The sequence below is a fragment of the Lynx canadensis genome, chromosome D1 (genome assembly GCF_007474595.2).
Source record: "Lynx canadensis isolate LIC74 chromosome D1, mLynCan4.pri.v2, whole genome shotgun sequence".
NCBI classification, from domain to species: Eukaryota; Metazoa; Chordata; class Mammalia; order Carnivora; family Felidae; genus Lynx; species Lynx canadensis.
The window spans coordinates 6,136,534-6,156,826 of record NC_044312.2 but is presented as its reverse complement, the minus strand read 5'-3'; the positions used below and the strand labels follow the sequence as shown (position 1 = coordinate 6,156,826).

At 39.8% G+C, this 20,293-nt stretch overlaps 1 protein-coding gene across 1 annotated transcript in view; it reads left to right on the top strand.

The window, feature by feature from the left end:
• Positions 1-1,122: 1,122 nt before the first annotated feature.
• Positions 1,123-20,293, top strand: part of ALKBH8 (alkB homolog 8, tRNA methyltransferase) — a 57,674-nt gene continuing 38,503 nt past the window's right edge. Inside the window, exons 1-7 of the mRNA XM_030332364.1 lie at positions 1,123-1,852; positions 3,649-3,784; positions 6,344-6,581; positions 9,400-9,531; positions 10,190-10,285; positions 11,601-11,705; positions 12,807-12,877. Coding sequence (XP_030188224.1) covers positions 3,656-3,784; positions 6,344-6,581; positions 9,400-9,531; positions 10,190-10,285; positions 11,601-11,705; positions 12,807-12,877 — 771 coding nt within the window. The 5' untranslated portion in view covers positions 1,123-1,852; positions 3,649-3,655. The remainder of the gene's footprint in view (positions 1,853-3,648; positions 3,785-6,343; positions 6,582-9,399; positions 9,532-10,189; positions 10,286-11,600; positions 11,706-12,806; positions 12,878-20,293) is intronic.

The following is a 20,293-nucleotide window of genomic DNA, read 5'->3' as shown; positions in this document are numbered from 1 at the left end:
GACTGGACTCACCATGGCTAGTAGGCTATCTGGTAAATCGTGATCTCACTCCCGTCACACTCCCACAACATGGCAAGCAGCATCCAAACCTTTGTGCAGTGGTAGAAATTGCTTGGTGAGGGAAGTGGGTTTTTTAGAAAGAGGGCACCTCCAGACCTCAGCAGCTGCTAGCAGCTGCTCCTGGTTGAGGTGACTCAGACCTGCTGGGCCAGCGCATTGCCACGTCCCTGTAACGGGAAGAAACGAGCCTCCGTGGCTACCTGGATTTGTCTTTCTTCACGGGTAATAAGGTTGTTTGAGGGAGGAAGGGAAAGAGGATGACAGAGTGTGGTCATGAGGCTCCATCTGCTGGCACTGGGCTCTTAGTGTCATACTTTTACGAACATGCATCCAGCATCTTTTCTTTCTCATTTCTTCCACGTTGCAGTCTTTGCTCATGTGGCATGTAAAGAAAAAAAAAAAATCTTAATGCGTTCATCCCTTGTTTTCCATTTCACCCTGCAAAAATGCCGTTCCAAAGATCATGATCTTGGGACAGAATGGCAATGAGATAGTTCTTTGAGGGCCCTCAGCTTTCCTTTGTCTTCTTAAACCATTCTGATCTGGCTCTTCTGGAAGTCACCAAATAATTATTAATAGGCGTATTTAATCCTTTTAAGAAATTTGTGACATAGTGTCAGAGATTAACACAGCCAGACACTAGTTAAAGTGGTGAAAACAGATTTTAATTAGTAACTACTGACAGTAGGAGAAAGAGCTCAGCCCCGTTCCAGTTTGTGAGAAATGATTCGGATGTTTTAAAGGGAGACCAGGAAGGGAGAGCAGAGCAGGGACTCCGTAGGGCCAGAGAAGAATTACAAAGGATTGGTCCGTGCAAATGCAGTACCAGCCAGCCGTGTTTGCTGCTAGCAGTTATCAAAGTTAGGATTCTGTCCTACTGTGGAGACTGGGACAGAGGCCCCATCCTTCCCGATGACTACATTCCAAAGGAATGGCTCTTAGGTCCTTGAGAGCAACACTTCTGAGCAGCAAGAGATACATAGTCACAACTAGTGACTATAGTTCCCTTTCAATAAATACTTTAAGAAGGAGCAAGAGATACATAGTCACAACTAGGGACTATAGTTCCCTTTCAATAAATACTTTAAGAAGGGGAGGTAGGGGTCTGTTGACAGGTGTTGCTGGGACAAATGGCACACTTTCCTGGCAGCATTTTTAGTTTTCTCAGGCAGGCTTTTAATGGGAGTGCTGGGGACATCCTGGCTTTATGCTGCTGGAAGCCATAGAAGAGTTTGGTCAGATTTTTTAGTGCAGGGTTTAGGTGGAGTTATGTGCCAGGAACAGGCACTGTTATCCCCATTTTACAGGTGGGGAGCCTAAGCACAGAAATGAATAACTCACCCAGGATCATACTGCTAATAAGTGGTAGAGCGGAGATTTGAGTGGACAGCCGGGACCCCTGAACACTGTGTTACACTGTCGCTTAGCAGTGACAGAGGCTCCGGGGAGGCCATGTAATCCTGGTCCTCAAAGAGCGCGTAGTCCAGTGCAAGGGACCAGATGCTGGAAACAGATCATTGTAATTCGTGCAGTTTTAAAAATACCCATTCAGCTGTCCTCTGCCTGTCTGTTGAGGACACCAAAAGCTTTCTCTCTCACCTGGTTTCTTCTCCTTTTAGCCACTTCACACTGTCGCCCGCCAGCCAGGCACCGCAACTCCGTACCTCGCCACGACCTCACACACGTTCTGTCCTAAATCCTACCCACTACCGTCTCGTCCTGACCTTCTTCTGACGTTTGGAGTCAGCCCGGTGTCCGAGTGCCATCACTAGCCTGAGACTCTGCCGTGTTAGTGAGTGGCCTGTGTTTCCTCTTTCCCTCACGTCTGGGGAGTCACCAGGCCCTCCTGATCGTACTAGAACTTTCCCCGTGGCCTCCCCTGTCCCTGTTTCCTTTCTTCTTTCTTCCCTCCTTTCCTTTCTTCTTCCTCCACCCCGATCCTCCTGTCGGTTTCCACCTGGTGGGTTGGATTATCGAAGGTCCTCTTGCCTCCCCCTCCCCTGTTGCGCTGTGCAGCCCGCCTGTTGTCGCGGCCTTCCCTCTCTCACGCGCACTCCGTGTGCCAGGTAAGCTCCTTCCTGGCTGTTGTTTCAGCTGACTCAGCATTTTCTCTCTAGACGTGAAGATGGCTAATTAGAGTTTGGGCTGTTTGTGAGCTGTTTTGGAGTATGATTTTATTTAACTTCCTACATTTATGTTGTTTGCTAACTTTGGAGGCTTTCAAGTGGGTGACGAGTGGGATCAGCGAATCAGCCAGCATTCCCTGCTCTAAAATCTTGCCTGCCTCTCACTGCCTTTGCCAGACGCATCCAATTCTGTGTTGAGCTTCTGTTGTCTCGCTCGATACCCTCCTTCCGAATGGCTCTGTGTTCCTCCTGTCCTTCAGCGCTCAGCTCAAGTCGGCTTCTGATTTGAAGTTCCCCCAGATTTTTCCAGTTAACGTCAATCTTATTTTTCTTCTAATTCACGGCACATCTGAAGACTGTACGGCTACCAATTGTAGAAAGATGTGTCATTCTTCCGTTGCTTAGCGTCTGTGTGTTTTCCTCAGCTATGTGTAAGCTGCCGTTACAGTTGTGGGCTGCACGCGCTCAGACCGTCCGTAGGCACGTGTGTATTTGCCCATCATCATCCGTTTATCCCTTCCACACATTTTCCTTGAGCACCTGCTCTCTTGGGGTTTACCTCCTGAGGGGGGAATTAAGCCAACAAAGGAATCATCACAACTTATGTTAAATTCTGTGACTCAAATAAGTAGGCTACTGTAATAAAGCATGACGTAGGGTCCTGATTTGGGTCGTGTGAAGGCCTTTTTGGGAAAGTGCTCGGTAACGACTTGCTGACTGGCATATTTTAGTAGAAGGCAAACACAGTTCTAGGGGTTCTTATGTCTGTATTTAAAAATTATAGAATTATATAACATGTACTGCTTAAAAATAAAATATACCTGAACCTCCATGTAACTTAAGAAAGACCTTGATGCTTTGTATGTGCCTTTTATATCACCTTCCTCTCCTCCCCCGCAGGAATAACTTTTCTCCTGCGTTTTCTGTTTATTATTTCTTTGCTTTTCCTTGCATTTTGCTATGTATGTATTTCTAAACAATATATGGCTTACTTTTGGGTTTTGAAGGTATGTCAGTAGAATCGTACTATATATTCTGTGAATTTTTTTGTTTCGTTTGTTTCTTTTTTTTTTTTCTTCTCTCCTAACATTACGTTTGTGAAATTTGTCTGTGGCACATTTTACCTAGGCCTTCATAAGTAAGGGGATATATACCTGTGGGTGATAGAGTGCATTTAATAGAGCTAAAGCATTGGAAAGTTTTGTAGAACCTCCAGAGATACTCTTAGATGTTCTTGCTTCTTTGTTACCTTCTTAAATATTTCTTTGTTGTCCAGGCATCTGTTTGTTTTCACTTCTCTTGGTTGGTGAAAAGTAAAGTAAACATTTTTAAAAATTGTCACATAGAAGTATCTATAAACTATAGAATATACTAATAGCATCATTAGAATTCCCTTTGGGATTCTTAAGGTTGACATTTTGTATCTTTTTTTTTTTTTTTTTTTTTTTTTTTTTTTTTTTAGTACTGCCATGGACAGCAACCATCAAAGTAATTACAAACTGAATAAAACTGAGAAGAAGTTCTTAAGGAAACAGATTAAAGCCAGGCATACTTTGCTGAGACATGAAGGCATTGAGACTGTATCGTATGCCACCCAGGTGACCTAAAACTGTGATTTGAATGTAAACGTATTGCCATGTTATTGTTACAGTAATACTCATTAGTAATTGCTCAGAGAAGGTGGCTGTGATTGTTCAGTCATGTGATACATCTCTACCAAATGTGCATACGGTAGTACCTGCTAACCCTGGATTTGGGGACGTACTTTGAATTTCCATTGATTGTGTTGGTTGAATTATGGGTGCATATTAATGATACACTGTATATATACACTGTATAACTGTTTATGGTTTACAGAGTGTCATTACATTCATTATTATATTTAATTCCTTAAGAATTCTTACATGATGGTTGAGAAAACTAAGGTTCTGAGAGGTTGTGATGCATCCTTTGATACAGTGTGGCTGAACAGGAAACTAGAGCTCGGTCTTTTGTAGCCTAATTCAGTCTTCTCCCCTCTATGCCTGACTTCAGTTTTGTTATAAAGTATTTTGATCGTATGCTATAAAACATTTTTAACTTATTAGACCTTATTTACAAAGCCTTTTCATTTTCCGATGACCGTAATTCAATCGTATCCATATCCATGTGTATATGGGACTATGAGACGTCTTGGACTGTGGGTTAAGAAGAACTTACTTTAACTCTTAGCTTCTCCTCTTACTTGGACACGGGCAGTGCCTCTGATCTCAGCTCTCTTCATTTGTAAAGACCTGTTCCTGCATCCTTTTTATTCTGTTGGATTATTAGATGCTAAAGGGAACATGTATGTGATGGTACTTACTAGTCATTAAAATTCCATGTGAATATCAAGTATCTTTTCTGATTGTAAAGAGTAGGAAGGAAGCTCAGCCATCATGTAACTGAAAGCAGGAGAGAGACATGTCTTTGAGAAGATGAAGCTGGGATTAAAACTTGGGTTTCTTGACTCTCGGACCAGTTCTCCTCCCTTACGTCATGATCACGCTGTGTCCTGTGACGAGTTAAGGTTGACAAATGAGTGCTCTGTTGAGGGGGATTTAAATGAGCGAGGAAAAGGCCCATACTTAGATTTCATTAAGCACCATATCAATGACTTCAGAGAATTATACTAAAATCCTGTAAAGAGGATAAAATACATAACATTACAAGTGGTTTGCCTGCACACACTTTACTGTTTGTGCCAAGAGCCACCGAGGCTGTGGGATGCTCAGAAGATGAAGCTGGCTTGCTCTCGTCTCATCGCCTCCCAAGTGCAACTTGCTTTCTTTTCCTTCCGGGGTCGTGAAGAGAAGTGGTAAGGAAAGAAATGGGTTAAGTTTCTTTCCTGCCTTGGAGGCTTGTTTCTGGTAGATCTGTTTTCTTAGGATTTCTAGAAGCTTTAATCCCACATTTATGGCTTCCAAAATGTGTTCTTATTTGGGCTTGCTTATTTTTTCTCCACAATATTTTTTATTTTTATTTTTTAAATATTTATTTATTTTTGGGAGACAGACAGAGTGCAAGCAGGGGAGGGGCAGAGAGAGAGGGAGACACAGAATCTGAAGCAGGCTCCAGGCTCCGAGCTGTCAGCACAGGGCCCAACGCAGGGCTCGAACTCACGGACTGTGAGATCATGACCTGAGCCAAAGTTGGTTGCTTAACCGACTGAGCCACCCAGGCGCCCCAGAAGAATGTTTTTTAAGGGGTGCTGTGATTATAAGAGGTGCTGGGCCATAAGCATCAGAATAAAAACAGGAAGCTTCTCCCCTCCCCCACACTCCCACCCCTCAAACAAATCCCTGAAATAAAGTTTAACGCAGGACTGCAAATAACAGGCAGGAATCATGAAGCTTACTAAGGAAAAAGTTTTAATTGTAAAATGGCTGAATTACTCAGACACAGAGGAAAATTTTCCTGTTTCTGTTCAGTAGAAGCTGTGGTTGATTTTTCCTTGAGTCAGTACCTTTACTTCAGTTTTTAGTATACATTGTAGCATGGTTATGTCAAAAGTGTGGATTCTGGAAAATGACAGAAGTAGGTTGGAAACACAGCTCCCCCTAATCACTATCTTAACCTAGTTTTTCATCTCTTCAATTTCTTCCTTTGTGAAGCGGGGTTAACATGAACCACCTTGTAGGCTTGTTGTGAAGCTTATGTTAACGAGGATTAAGTCGGTAAAAGCATCCCTGGTGTAAGGTCTGGCAAAAAGTATTATGTAACTTCTTATTCCTTCTCTACCTCCTTTCTGTTTCATTGTGTTAAACTTATAAACAGTAATAAATGTTATTTTAATTTGTGTGGCCATTAAAAAAGGAATATTTTGCTGAAAGGGCTATTTACAAATCATCTATTATTTACACATAGGTGTACTTTTTAATCCTCAGTGTTTAATAAATTGTTTTACATACTGTGTATGAAATTAGAAAACCAAATAACCGCCATAAGGAGACCTTTTTTTCCGTCTTAATTACACCTTTGTAGAAATCTTGTAGAAATCTTGTAGAAATTTAAAAATAGCCTTATTTTTATTTGAAAATAAAATTTCAAATCTTATTTGAAAATAAATGGGTTGATACTAATTGCTCCTGTGTTTTTGTTTTTGTTTTTGTTTGTGTGTGTGTGTGTGTGTTTCAAAGAGCCTGGTTGTGGCCAATGGTGGATTGGGTAATGGTGTGAGTAGGAACCAGCTGCTCCCAGTGTTAGAGAAGTGTGGACCAGTAGATGCTCTCTTAATGCCTCCTAACAAGCCCTACTCGTTTGTGAGCTACAAAACTGCAGAAGAATCCAAGAAAGCCTACGTCACCCTCAACGGAAAAGAAATAGTGGATGATTTAGGACAAAAGATCATTCTGTACTTCAATTTTGTGGAAAAAGGTATTAGCATATGGGCATCTTTTAAAACATAGTTGTTGCTTTTGGGTGAGTTTTCTTTTCATACCTAAGTGAGGAGGTGTGGTTTTTGTGAAGCCGAACAGGACATCAGTTAAGTGCCCCCTCTTTCTTTTCAAACCCTCTTTACGCACCTAGTTTGTTCCAGGCATGGGGTAAGTAGCTGAAGGGACGTGAATTAGACATAGCCTCCCTTTAAGGAGCTGGGCCTACCAGCCCAACAGTGTGTGAATTGTGTATGTCACGTACTTTGGAATCCTGCTGTGTTTTTCAAAATTTAATGGTGAGGATTCAGATTACCAGTTTTGCAATCTACCCAGAAGCTTTCAGTTTATCACTTTAGAATTAATTGTGATCCAGATGACTGTGTGTCAGACTTCCATTTACGGAGGCTACCCGTTAGCCGCCAGACCCCTAAAGCTTTATAGTGGCAGCGTCCAGTAGAACTCGCTGTGATGATGCAGATGTTCAGACGTTCATAGTGGCACTGTCCAACATGATTGTGGGATTGAGGAACTGATTTTTTAATTTAATTTTATTTAAGGTAACTAATTTAAATAAAAGCTTTATAGGCTGATTTACAAAACTGCTAGGGAGATTATTATGTCTCTTCACCCTTGTCCCATGGAAATGAGATGAACTTTGACTTAGACATCTGATCTCCTGTTAAATTCACTTGCCACCTCTTTTTTTTTTTTTTAAGTTTATTTATTTATTTTGAGAGAGGGAGAGAGTACAAGCAGGGGAGGGCCAGAGAGAGACGGAGAGAGAGAGAATCCCAAGCAGGCTTCACACTGCAGCGAGGAGCCCGATGTGGGGCTCGATCTCATGAACCATGAGATCATGACCTGAGCTGAAACCAAGAATTGGACACTTACGTTATTGAGCCACCCATGTGCCCCTAACTTGTCACCTCTTCAGACAATGTCATGTTTTGTTCAGGTATCCTGGGGACTGGTAGGTGAGCATAATCTGACCAAATTTATGTGTTGGTAAAGTAAGACTCAAAGGAAACTTTTTAAAACTTTTTAAAGATCTATTCTAGGTGTTATAATTTTCAGTATCTGTATGTGTTTAATTTAAAATCTGGCTTAAGCTTCGCAGATTAAAAAAAAAAAACATATTATATCTAGTATGTGTTTATGATTGGCTTTTGAAAACTGAATGGTTTGGGAGTAAGTTTTAATTAGAAAATACTGTCTTTGGGTTTTCTCCTAGTCAGTATGTTGAACACCCTGTAAGAAATTGCCCAAAGTGAGTTCTAGAGTGTTCTTTATTTGAAATCCCGTGTTAGATACAGATGTACTTTCAAGACTGTTGTTATCATGTTTATAACCTTGGAAAAAATTCTTTTTAAAACATTTTTTTTTAAGTTTGTTTATTTTGAGAGAGTATGAGCAGGAGAGGGGCAGAGGGGGAGAGGAGAGAGAGAATGCCAAGCAGGCTACATGCTGTCAGCAGAGAGCCTGATGTGGGGCTTGAACTCGTGAACTGTGAGATCATGACCTGAACCCAAATGAAGAGTTGGGCACTTAACCGAATGAGCCACCCAGGTGCCCCCACCTTGGAGATAATTCTTGGTAGAAATGAATAGACAATAGAGTTGTGTCACAGATGTTCTGATAATCACCACCAGAGAGCCACTGAGTAACAAATACAAGGGGTATTTTTAATCTTTTTTTAAATCTATTTTTAGAAAACTAAGTATGAATTTCTTATACTATAAATTGCCTATCTTTAAGGAATTTTCCCCAAGTGTTTCTTACATAATTTAAACAAATAATATAATGCCTGGCATACGTTAAACACTTTGGTGAATATTTATCAGGTTATTCACTATTTGTATTTCTGAAATAGTAATAAAATCTAGTAGACATTTATATTATTATTGTTGTGAATTTTTTTATTACATGATTCAAAGATGAAAACTCTTCAGCAGAAAAGCTTTAGAAATCACGTCTAACATGAACAATGAGATCCCTAATGATAAATGTGAATTGCACTGTTCCTTTAATCATAAATTCTATCTTTTTTTTTTCTTTCACAGTTGCATCTGTCTTAAACTTTAAGAACACACGGACTTAAATTATTTTAATATATACCAAATAATTCCTTAATGCATCAATTCTACAATGATATTTTTATTTCTTTAGAATAAGTTTTTTGTTGTTTTACCTTTTTCTGTTACTTGACCATAGTATCAAGAACCTAAGGGCCAAAATGAGCATTTAAATTTGTGTTTTCAATATTTACAGACAATCTAGCTTTTAAATAGAGGAGCATATTGTAGATATTATGAAAAACCTTGTTTCCTAGTGAGATTTAAAAAGCTCAGTCGTGGGGTGCCTGGGTGGCTCAGTTGGTTAAGCATCTGACTTCGCTCATGAATTTGCGGTTTGTGAGTTAGAGCTCCGCGTGGGGCTCTGTGCTGACAGCTCAGAGCCTGGAACCTGCTTCGGTTTCTGTGTCCCCCTCTCTCTCTGTCCCTCCCCTGCTCATGCTCTGTCTCTCAAAAATAAATAAATGTTAAAAAAAAATTAAAAAAAAAAACTCAATTGTGTTCAAATAATATTGAAGTAAATATTGTTTTATTTGCTGTTGGTAACTGTAGTGGATAAAATGTACCATGATTTTTATCTTGGTCTTTATTTTTATATTTTCCTATGTCATGTGCCTCTAGTGTTCTTATTTATGAATATAAGGATTGGGAATTTTGGGATCTCATAAATGGCTATGGACAGAATTATTTGTATTTAGAAACTGTAAGTTTTGTATGTGACTGTTTTAATTTGGTTTCCCACAGCACAATGGAAAGAGTTGGGGCTTCAGGCCTTACCTCCAGGCCTCATGGTAGTAGAAGAAATTATTTCTTCTGAGGATGAGAAAATGCTTTTGGAAAGTATTAACTGGACAGAAGATACAGGCAATCAAAATGGTAAGTAAAACTTTTTAAATGTGTTATTTAAGTGTCTCTGCAAAATACCATGTTACTGCTCCTTCTTTCCTCCTCCTCCTTTGCTTTATTAAAACTTCTAATATTTCCTCAAAATTATTGGAAGTAGCCTAGATCTAATATTAGGCAAGTCATACCAATAATTCTTAGGAGCATTAATCATAAATGACATTTATATAACTATCAATTTTAAGCTCCAAACTAATTAATATTTATTAGCTAACTTTTGTAGAGCTAACACAGATAAGCCCTTTCACATGTATTATCTTAGTTGATCCTCTCCCCTCTAAGGCACATTTCCTGTGAGGAATCACCAGTTCACAATGCAGTAAGAGCCTCCTGGAGAGTCTTGCAAATTAGTTACCCTGACTCTTTCCGGATCTTTAATGGTCTTGTGATTGGCAGTGTTTGTGTTTGACTCTTTAAAGTTGACTGGAGTGAAAAAAGGGATTGTCACAATTTTAGACTGAAAATGTAGCAGAGATGAGGTAGAGTGGTTAATTTTATTAACGACAATAATTTAGCAGTTAGCAAAAATTACTATTACTAAGGGAATCTTTACTCACAATTTTGACCTCGAATATACAAAGAAATGCAATTCTTTTTCTCTCAAGTAGTTTATTTTCTTCTCTTCGTATAGTTCAAAAATCTTTAAAGCACAGAAGAGTAAAGCACTTTGGTTATGAATTCCACTATGAAAACAACAATGTGGATAGAGGCAAGCCATTACCTGGGGGTAAGTAATTGTGAATCGGTGACAAATGCTGAGTCAGAAAAGAAAGATTTAATCTATTGGAAGGATGTCATAGTGTGTTTCATTTGTCATTTCTAGGTAAACTGGTGAGATAACTGGTTAAATTTAAAACATTTAAATTGCATACGTAGTGCAGTTTTGTTATCAAAATTGGATACATATAGCCAAGGCTGAAGTCCCTCTTGAACACCATCCTTATTCGCATACTTCTCAGAAGTAGTACTGTTAACCGGCTAGTACATTTTATTCCAGTCCTGTAACAAATGAGTTTACATCCCACCAGGGACACCTGTAAAGGTAGATAGTTGTTAGTATGTCATACTCACTATGTTGTGGTTATATGTGGTATGTTCACATATTACGTGTATCCTTCTGCTTGTTCTTTTCCCTTCGTTAAATGTCTGGGAGATCTAATACAGCTTTTTAATTTTATTCAGTGTTTAGCGGTAGCTTATTCAGTTAGTTCCCTGTTGGTAGACATTTAGGTTGTTTCTAGTTGTTAGCTGTTATAAATAGTGCTGCTGTGAGTGTCTTTGTGCCCGCCTGTCATGCAGTAAGCCAGGAGAAGTAGAATAGTTAGATCAAGGTTGTGTTCATTTAAAAATGTTAGTAGACACTGAAACATTGCCCCCTAAAGCAGCTGTGTCGACATATTCTTACCAAGCGTGTACCTCCTCTCCCACCCGCCACGCCAACATTGGATGCTGTAAAACTTTTAACTTTCTGTTATTTTTGACTCCGGTGAAAGTAAGTTGGTTCTACTTTGAAAGCTGTGTTTTGTTTTTGTTTTTTAAATATTTTATTTTTTAAAGTAATCTCTATACCTAACATGGGGCTTGAACTCACAACCCAGAGATCAAGAGTCTCATGATCTTATCAGCTGAGCCAGCCAGGTGCCCTGAAAACTGTGTTTTTCTAAAGGGAAATGACTTGGAATAACTAAGTTAAATTTAAATTTAATTTAAAATAATTAAAATAATTTAAAAGGAGCGGTCAGGCTAATTTCTAGTATATAATAGTAACTTTTATAATCTTATTGCTGTTTTACAAAATACCAAAATTGTTAGCACAAGTGTTCTTTTGGATACTTGATTGATTAAAATCAATAAAATAACTTCAGAAGCTTCTCAAGAAGGTTTTGTTTTTATTTTGTTTTGCGTTATGGGTTTATTGCTGCATTTGGATCTGACTGTGAAATTAAAAGCTGTGTGATTTTTCTCACAGTGACTTTATTCTTGAGTAAAACATGTAAAGTAAATATTTTAATATGTTTCACCTTTATGATTACCGACATCAGGTCTTCCTGACATTTGTGATGGCATTTTGGAGAAATGGTTGAAAGAAGGTTACATTAAACACAAACCCGATCAGTTGACTGTAAACCAGTATGAACCTGGACATGGTGAGTGCTTCTTCTTTTAATACTCCAACCACATATTTCATAACGAAGTAGAGTATGCAACTCCCTAAAATCAAAGATATTATTTTTTATCTTGAACTATCTCTTCACAGTAATTTGCTTGTGTTTGTTACATGTAAGGCAAACGTTAATCCCTTGAGGAACTTGCTTCTCAAAGTGTAGGTAAGCAGGCTGACGTAGTTGCTGTGTGATTTTTTTTTGTGTGTGATTTCTTTTTTTGTTCACTCACTTCTCTACGTTTCATTTAGAGAGAGGGGAGATTGTTTTAAGGACATAGGAGACAAGTGTGATAGAGGATCCAAATAATTTACAGATACCTGGTCTCTCTCTTCTTTCCCCTCAGAAGGTGAAGACAATTCTAGGATGGTACGTCAGTGAAAAAATCTTTAGGGTCCTGATTTTTTTGCAGTTATTAGCATCTTCATTTGATGTTTGTAGTAACGAAATGGTCTTAAGGATCTGACTAATGTCAGACATTGTGGGGTTTTGTTTTTTTTCCTGTTTTTATCACAATGTATTATAATTGCCTGTTTACCTATCGGTGTTCTTGGTCTGTATGTTCCTTGAGGACGGGTACATCTTACTTGTTTTATGTACTCATACCATGTGGCAAAGTTCCTTTTTCTAGGAAATACTCAGTTAACATAGATGAGAAATGGATAGTGGAAGCCGCATGTTAATTATTGATAGGCTTGGTCCTCACACCTGGCTGTCGCTTTTGCCCTGCGTGTACTTGGGGATCCAGTGTTCAAGGAGAATGTGACTTTGGTATTTATCTTTCACACCTTTCTCTCGGGCTGGGACCGGGTCATTGTCCTAGGTCAGCAGTGACTCTCACGTTTTGGTTTCAAAATTGAGTGCCAGTGGCACTTCATCATGAAGTTAAGATATTTTTAGTTGAGATTTAGTTTGATTTTGTTTAGTCACATTCACCCTAAATGTTTCCTTATAACTAAAATTATCCTCCACTCCCGATTATCACACAGTGTTCTCAACCATAATAATTAGAGGCTGTATTTAGAGTCATCTTTAATCTGCTAAAAGGAAAAATGAAGTGACATGTTATCTTATTTTCTGTCCCAGGAATTCCTGCTCATATTGACACACATTCTGCTTTTGAGGATGAGATTGTTTCTCTCAGTCTGGGGTCAGAGGTAAACGTTCACACATTTTTATTAGCTATCTACAACTCTATTACCTTATGGGATGCCAGGAAAACCCCTGTAATTTGATTTTTCACACATTTCACCTGAAGCCCTTGACTACAATCCAGACTGGCCTTACCCATGCAGCACTGCCATCTAGTGGCGGAAGGCGGTAGCTGCCGGCCACGCAGAAAGGAAACAAAACAGAAATGTGCGTGTCCAGAATTTTGATGCTTTTTCACATATATTAAGTGATTTGGTCTCTTCACGACACCTGAGCAGTACACGGTAATATCCTCATTTTTACAGATAAAGAACAAGTGGCTCATGTGTATTCATTGACTTGTTCGTATCGCTGCACTTTACTTGAACTGCTAAAGAAGATGTGAAAAGTGTGATTTCTAGTGATGGTTGCAAACTGCAGATAGAGTTTTAGTTAAAAATCAGAACTTTAAGTCCAGAAGAACCCTTAACATATGAGGTCATCTGATCTAACTAGAGGTTGCCTCAAAATCTAATCTTGTTGCTGAGGGCCGATACTATTGACTAGGGGGTTTGTTTGTTAGTTTGTTTTTTTAAAGGATATTTATTTTGAGAGAGAGAGAGAGAGAGAGAGAGAGAGTGAGCGACAATCCCAAGCAGGCTCCAGGCTGTCAGCACAGAGCCTGATGCGGGGCTGGAACTCATGAACTGTGAGATCATGACCTGGGCCAAAACCAAGAGTCAGACACTTAACTGACTGAGCCACCCAGGTGCCCCAAGTGCTTTGGCTTGTTAACCCATGCTGAGCTGGTGTGATCATGTTGATTCTGGGACAAGCAAGCTGGTGTCATTTGATGAGACGGAACCATTGTATCAGCTACATGTGTGGATTTTTTGTTAAATGCTTTCAAAAGTAATGAAGATGGGTAGGAAAAAGAAAAAGGTCTTTGTCTAGCTTATTTGTATCTTCTTAATACTGGCTTATGGCTCTAGGGGATCAGTAAAGAACATCTTTGTCCTTTCCTCTCAACTGTGTACTGAACTGAGAAAGGAGACATAACTGGAGATCAGACTGTCCTAGATCTGTAGCCGTGTTCGTGTTAATACTTCCCCTTTGAGTTAAGAGACACGTCGTCCTTGTCCCTGGCACAGCCAGATGGCTGGACACCGTCCTCATAGAGGCAGAGACTTCCCCTAAAACAGGACTTGGAGGAGCATATATTAGGTTCTGCAAGCCAGTTAGATCTGAAAGAGAGAGGAAAGAGCTCAGCCAGATGCATGACCCCAGGCAAGCCACTCAGTGGAAGCCAGGCCTTCTCTCCTGGGAAGTTAGGGGTGGGAGTGGGGTGGGGAGGAAAGCCTGCTATGTTCTGTACTTTCACTCCAGGGGACATTCCCTCCCCTCCTGGGGAAATAGGAGGACTGGGAACTAAGTGTCCCCTCACAGCCGAAAGTTGTAGAGAAGGGACAACGTGCCCCTTACCTGCACCGATAATCTGCTGTAATTGTTGTCTCCACTTGGTGTCTCTGAAGGCACATAACTGTTAGCTGCCAGTTTGCATGGTGGGGATCTTGGTTACAGCTGGCCTGGTAAGAGCAGGAAAGCATCCATGTTATACATTACGACAAGAACAGCAGATTTTCTTGTAAATGAGTTTTTGAGGGGTAGAGAATCTTTCTAACTTGGGGAAAAATATTCACTCGGCAGGTAAGTTTGTCATGCTATTTAAAAAGTTGACTGTATTTGGAGCCCTTTGTCTCGTATGAAAAATGGCATTAACATCAGCTCTTGCCTGGCTGAAGGATTGGGGGCTAGCGTATGCGGACTGCGTTCTAACTCTGAGCACTGGGTACATGTAGAGACATCTTACTAAGGGGGAGCTACTTCTGGGGCTCCTTCCGGGAAGGTGTATCAAAAGGAAGGTTACATTCCCATGGCCTCAAAATAAGATTTCCAGTGGTCACCAGAAAAGTGACCTCAGCTTTTCCTCTTGAATTTACCCACTGTCACACCTGGGCCGTGTGCTGTTTGCTTTTTCCTACTGTGCAGTTGCTGGTTCTTTACCCCGGACTGGAACTGGCTCCCAGACTTCTGTCCTTTTTTTCTCTATGTTCTCAGCCTTGACATCCTTAATTGTTGTAAGAAATGTATTACAGTGTCTATCCCAGTAATAATTTGTCAGCATAACCTTTTTTTTTTTTTTTAGTGTTTGTTTTGTTTGTTTCTCCTTGCCCAAAATCTTTGAGATTATATTTAGCTCTTGACTTGCTTGCTTTTCCTAGAAAATTTCTGAGAACTCCTAATTTTTTTGAGTATAATTGACTTACAATATTATATTGAGTTCAGGTGTGATGTAATGATTTGATATTTACATATATTACAAACTGATCAGCCATAGCAAGTCTGGTTACCTTCTGTCACGCTGCAAAGTCCATATGTATCACATCAAGATTCATGGAAAGACTGTCCAGACGGTTACCACAGTGGGCACAGATCGCTGCTGGAATTAAACACAGAGATATTTAGAGAAGTACTAATTTTATAAGAAGTTGGTTTATCCGTAAATATTTTTCATATTGGTTTCTTTTTTTCTTTTAAGATTTTTATCTTATTTTAAAAAATTTTAACATTTTTTTCAAAGTTTATTTATTTATTTTGAGAGAGGGGGAGAGAGAGGGAGAGAGAGCACATGTGAGCAGGGGAGGGGCAGAGAGAGAGACGGAGAGAGACAGAATCTAAAGCAGGCTCCAGGCTCTGAGCTGTCAGCACAGCCCGATGAAGGGCTCAAACCCACGGACTGTGAGAGCATGACCTGAGCCAAAGTCGGACGCTCAACCGACTGAGCCACCCAGGCGCCCTGGACAGTTATTTTCGTTATAGTACAGTCAACATGGCATTGGGCCACATCTTCATTTTTCTTTTTATCCAGTGTGTCCCTAACATTCAGAACTTCTGTGGATGAGTAGGTCTGCTGGTTTGTGGGCCAGAAATAAATGCTTTCCCTTACTTGGTCATGTTCATTTTTATAATCAAATTCTGTTTTCACTTAAGTATTTTCTCAAACTTGTGTTCGGAAGATTCCTATATTTGTGTAATTTTCTCATCTTACAAGGTCTCTTGGGAGCCAAAATCCCCTTTTGTGTCAGTTGGGCAAATGAGGGTCTGCTGACAGTTTTTAAAGTGTACTCTTTATCTCCTTTATATGCAGTAATATTCATGCCCTTACAGTAAGGATAATGGCAAAGAGATATGTCTATTTTGGCCAGTAATCTGCTAACAGAGTCTGTATCGTGGTGCGACATCATAAAATAGAATATTTTGTTGTATTCGAGGTCTTCTAAGTACCAATTCTTGGATCTTTTCAGGTAGAATTCATACATTTGCTTTGTAGCAAGATAGCAGCATTATTGTCACTCCAGGTATGTAGAACTAGAATAAAATTTATCAGTTGAGTGCAGAAAACTACAATAGAGTCAATTTTAGGAGACGTAGTTGGATCCACTGGTTGGCTTCTTATTGAGAAGTCACTGATTTGGGGATAATATTAGTAAAGATACATATGTATTGTAAACGTTTTGTTTTACCTCACATATAAATTTACTCACCAGTATTTTGATGTAGGTCCTTTCTGTGAGAGTCCACGGTCTGCCTTGTCTTTACAGTTTTCATTCCTTTAAAGTGAAGCAAAAGCTTAAAGACATCTATGGAACCTTCCATAGGTTTTAGGTTTTTTAAGGTTTTAGGTTTTGATGTTTTTATTTCTAAGGTTTTATTATTGAACTGTCACATCTGTTACAACGTTTATTATTTTGCCCACTTCTACTGAGTCTTTCAACAGCATTCAACCTGATTTATAGAGAAAAAAACCTATCTTCTCTTAAGTCAGTTTCATCGGTTTGCATAACAGATGATTAAATCGAGTAACCGCAGAACATTTGTGGATGGCACAGAGTGCTTCACTTGCTCAGGTACAGCCCAGCCGGTGAGAGTAGAGGTCCGAGTGCGTGTTGGAGAGTGGCCGAGGATCAGCAGACACTCAGGGCGTGAGTGTACCTTCTAGAAGTAATGGAGCCGGTTGGTTGGTCAAATAGATAACCTCTTAAAAGAGCTTTTATTTTTATTTTTTTAAATTTTGTTTTTTATTTTTTAAACTTTACATCCAAATTAGTTAGCATGTAGTGCAACAATGATTTCAAGAGTAGATTCCTTAGTGCCCCTCACTCATTTAGGCCATCCCCCCTCCCACAACCCTTCTAGTAACCTTCTGTTTGTTCTCCATATTTATGAGTCTCTTCTGTTTTGTCCTCCTCCCTGTTTTTATATTATTTTTGTTTCCCTTCCTTTATGTTCATCTGTTTTGTCTCTTAAAGGCCTCATATGAGTGAAGTCATCTGATATTTGTCTTTTTCTGATGGACTAATTTCACTTAGCATAATACCCTCCAGTTCCATCCACGTAGTTGCAGATGGCAAGATTTCATTCTTTTTGATTGCCGGGTACTACTCCATTGTATATATATACCACATCTTCTTTATCCACTCCTCCATCGATGGACATCTGGGCTCTTTCCATACTTTGGCTATTGTCGATAGTGCTGCTATAAACATGGGGGTGCACGTGTCCCTTCGAAAGAGCACACCTGTATCCCTTGGATAAATGCCTAGTAGTGCAATTGCTGGGTCGTAGGGTAGTTCTATTTTTAGTTTTTTCAGGAACCTCCATACTGTTTTCCAGAGTGTCTGCACCAGCTTGCACTGCCACCAAAAATGCAAAAGAGATCCTCTTTCTCCGCCTCCTGGCCAACATCTGTTGTTGCCTCAGTTGTTCATGTTAGCCATTCTGACAGGTGTAAGGTGGTATCTCATTGTGGTTTTGATTTGTATTTCCCTGGTGATGAGTGTTGTGGAGCATTTTTTCTTGTGTCGGTTGGCCATCTGGATGTCTTTGGAGAAGCGTCTATTCATGTCTTTTGCCCATTTCTTCACGGGATTATTTGTATTTTGGGTGTTGAGTTTGATAAGTTCTTTATAGATTTTGGATACTAACCCTTTATCTGGTATGTCATTTGCAAATATCTTCTCCCATTCTGTCGGTTGCCTTTTAGTCTTTCTGATTGTTTCCTTTGCTTTGCAGAAGTTTTTTATTTTGATGAGGTCCCAGTAGTTCATTTTTGCTTTTGTTTCCCTTGCCTCCGGAGATGTGTTGAGTAAGAAGTTGCTGCGGGCAAGATCTAAGAGATTTTTTTCCTGCTTTTTCCTCGAGGATTTTGATGGCTTTCTGTCTTTTTTTTTTTTTTTTAATATTTAATGTTTATTTATTATTGACAGAGAGAGACAGAGCATGAGTGGGGGAGGGACAGAGAGAGAGGGAGACACAGAATCCGAAACAGGTTCCAGGCTCTGAGCTGTCAGCACAGAGCCCGACGCAGGGCTCGAACTCACGGACAGCGAGATCACGACCTGAGCCGAAGTCGGAGGCTCAACTGACTGAGCCACCCAGGCGCGCCCGATGGCTTTCTGTCTTACATTTAGGTCTTTCATCCATTTTGAGTTTATTTTTGTGTATGGTATAAGAAAGTGGTCCAGGTTCATTCTTCTGCATGTCGCTGTCCAGTGTTCCCAGCACCACTTCCTGAAGAGACTGTCTTTATTCCATTGGATATTCTTTCCTGCTTTGTCAAAGATTAGTTGGCCATACAGTTGTGGGTCCATTTCTGGGCTCTCTATTCTGTTCCGTTGATCTGAGTGTCTGTTCTTGTGCCAGTACCATACTGTCTTGATGATTACGGCTGTGTAGTATAGCTTGAAGTCTGGGATTGTGATGCTTCCTGCTTTGGTTTTCTTTTTCAAGATTGCTTTGGCTCTTTGGGGTCTTTTCTGGTTCCATACACATTTTAGGATTGTTTGTTCTAGCTCTGTGAAGAATGCTGGTGTTATTTTGATAGGGATTGCATTAAATGTGTAGATTGCTTTGGGTAGTATCGCCATTTTAACAATATTTGTTCTTCCTATCCAGGAGCATGGAATCTTTTTCCATTTTTTGGTGTCTTCTTCAATTTCTTTCATAAGCTTTCTATAGTTTTCAGTGTATAGATTTTTCACCTCTCTGGTTAGATTTATTCCTAGGTATTTTATGGGTTTTTTGTGCAACTGTAAGTGGAATCGATTCCTTGATTTCTCTTTCTGTCGCTTCATTGTTCGTGTATAGGAATGCAGCCGATTTCTGTGCATTGATTTTATACCCTGCCACTTTGCTGAATTCATGAATCAGTTCTAGCAGTTTTTTGGTGGAATCTTTTGGGTTTTCCATATAGAGTATCATGTCATCTGCGAAGAGTGAAAGTTTGTCCTCCTCCTGGCCGATTTGGATGCCTTTTATTTCTTTGTGTTGTCTGATTGCAGAGGCTAAGACTTCCAATACTATGTTGAATAACAGTAGCGAGAGTGGACATCCCTGTCTTGTTCCTGACCTTAGGGGGAAGCTCTCAGTTTTTCCCCATTGAGGATGATATTAGCGTTGGGTCGTTCATATATGGCTTTTATGATCTCGAGGTATGATCCTTCTATCCCTACTTTCTTGAGGGTTTTTATTTTTATTTATTTATTAAAAAAACCTTTTTTTTTAATGCTTTTTATTTATTTTGAGACAGAGAGAGACAGAGCATGAGCAGGGGAGGGGCAGAGAGAGGGAGACACAGAATCCGAAGCAGGCTCCAGGCTTCAAGCTGTCAGCACAGAGCCCGATGCGGGGCTTGAACTCACAAACTGTGAGATCATGACCTGAGCTGAAGTCGGACACTTAACTGACTGAGCCACCCAGGCACCCCTCTTGAGGGTTTTTATCAAGAAAGGATACTGTATTTTGTCAAATGCTTCCTGTGCATCTATTGAGAGGATCATATGGTTCTTGTCCTTTCTTTTATTGATGTGATGCATCATGTTAATTGTTTTGCAGATATTGAACCAGCCCTGCATCCCAGGTATAAATCCCACTTGGTCGTGGTGAATATTTTTTTTAATGTATTGTTGGATCCCGTTGACTAATACCTTGTTGAGGATTTTTGCATCCATGTTCATCAGGGAAATTGGTCTATAGTTCTTTTTAGTGGGTATCTGTCTGGTTTTGGAATCAAGGTAAGGCTGGCTTCATAGAAAGAGTTTGGAAGTTTTCCTTCCATTTCTATTTTTTGGAACAGCTTCAAGAGAATAGGTGTTAACTCTTCCTTAAATGTTTGGTAGAATTCCCCTGGAAAGCCATCTAGCCCTGGACTCTTGTTTTTTGGCAGATTTTTGATTATTAATTCGATTTCCTTACTGGTTATGGGTCTGTTCAAGTTTTCTTTTTCTTCCTGCTTCAGTTTTGGTAGTATATATGTTTCTAGGAATTTGTCCATTTCTTTCAGATTACCCATTTTATTGGCATACAATTGCTCATAATATTCT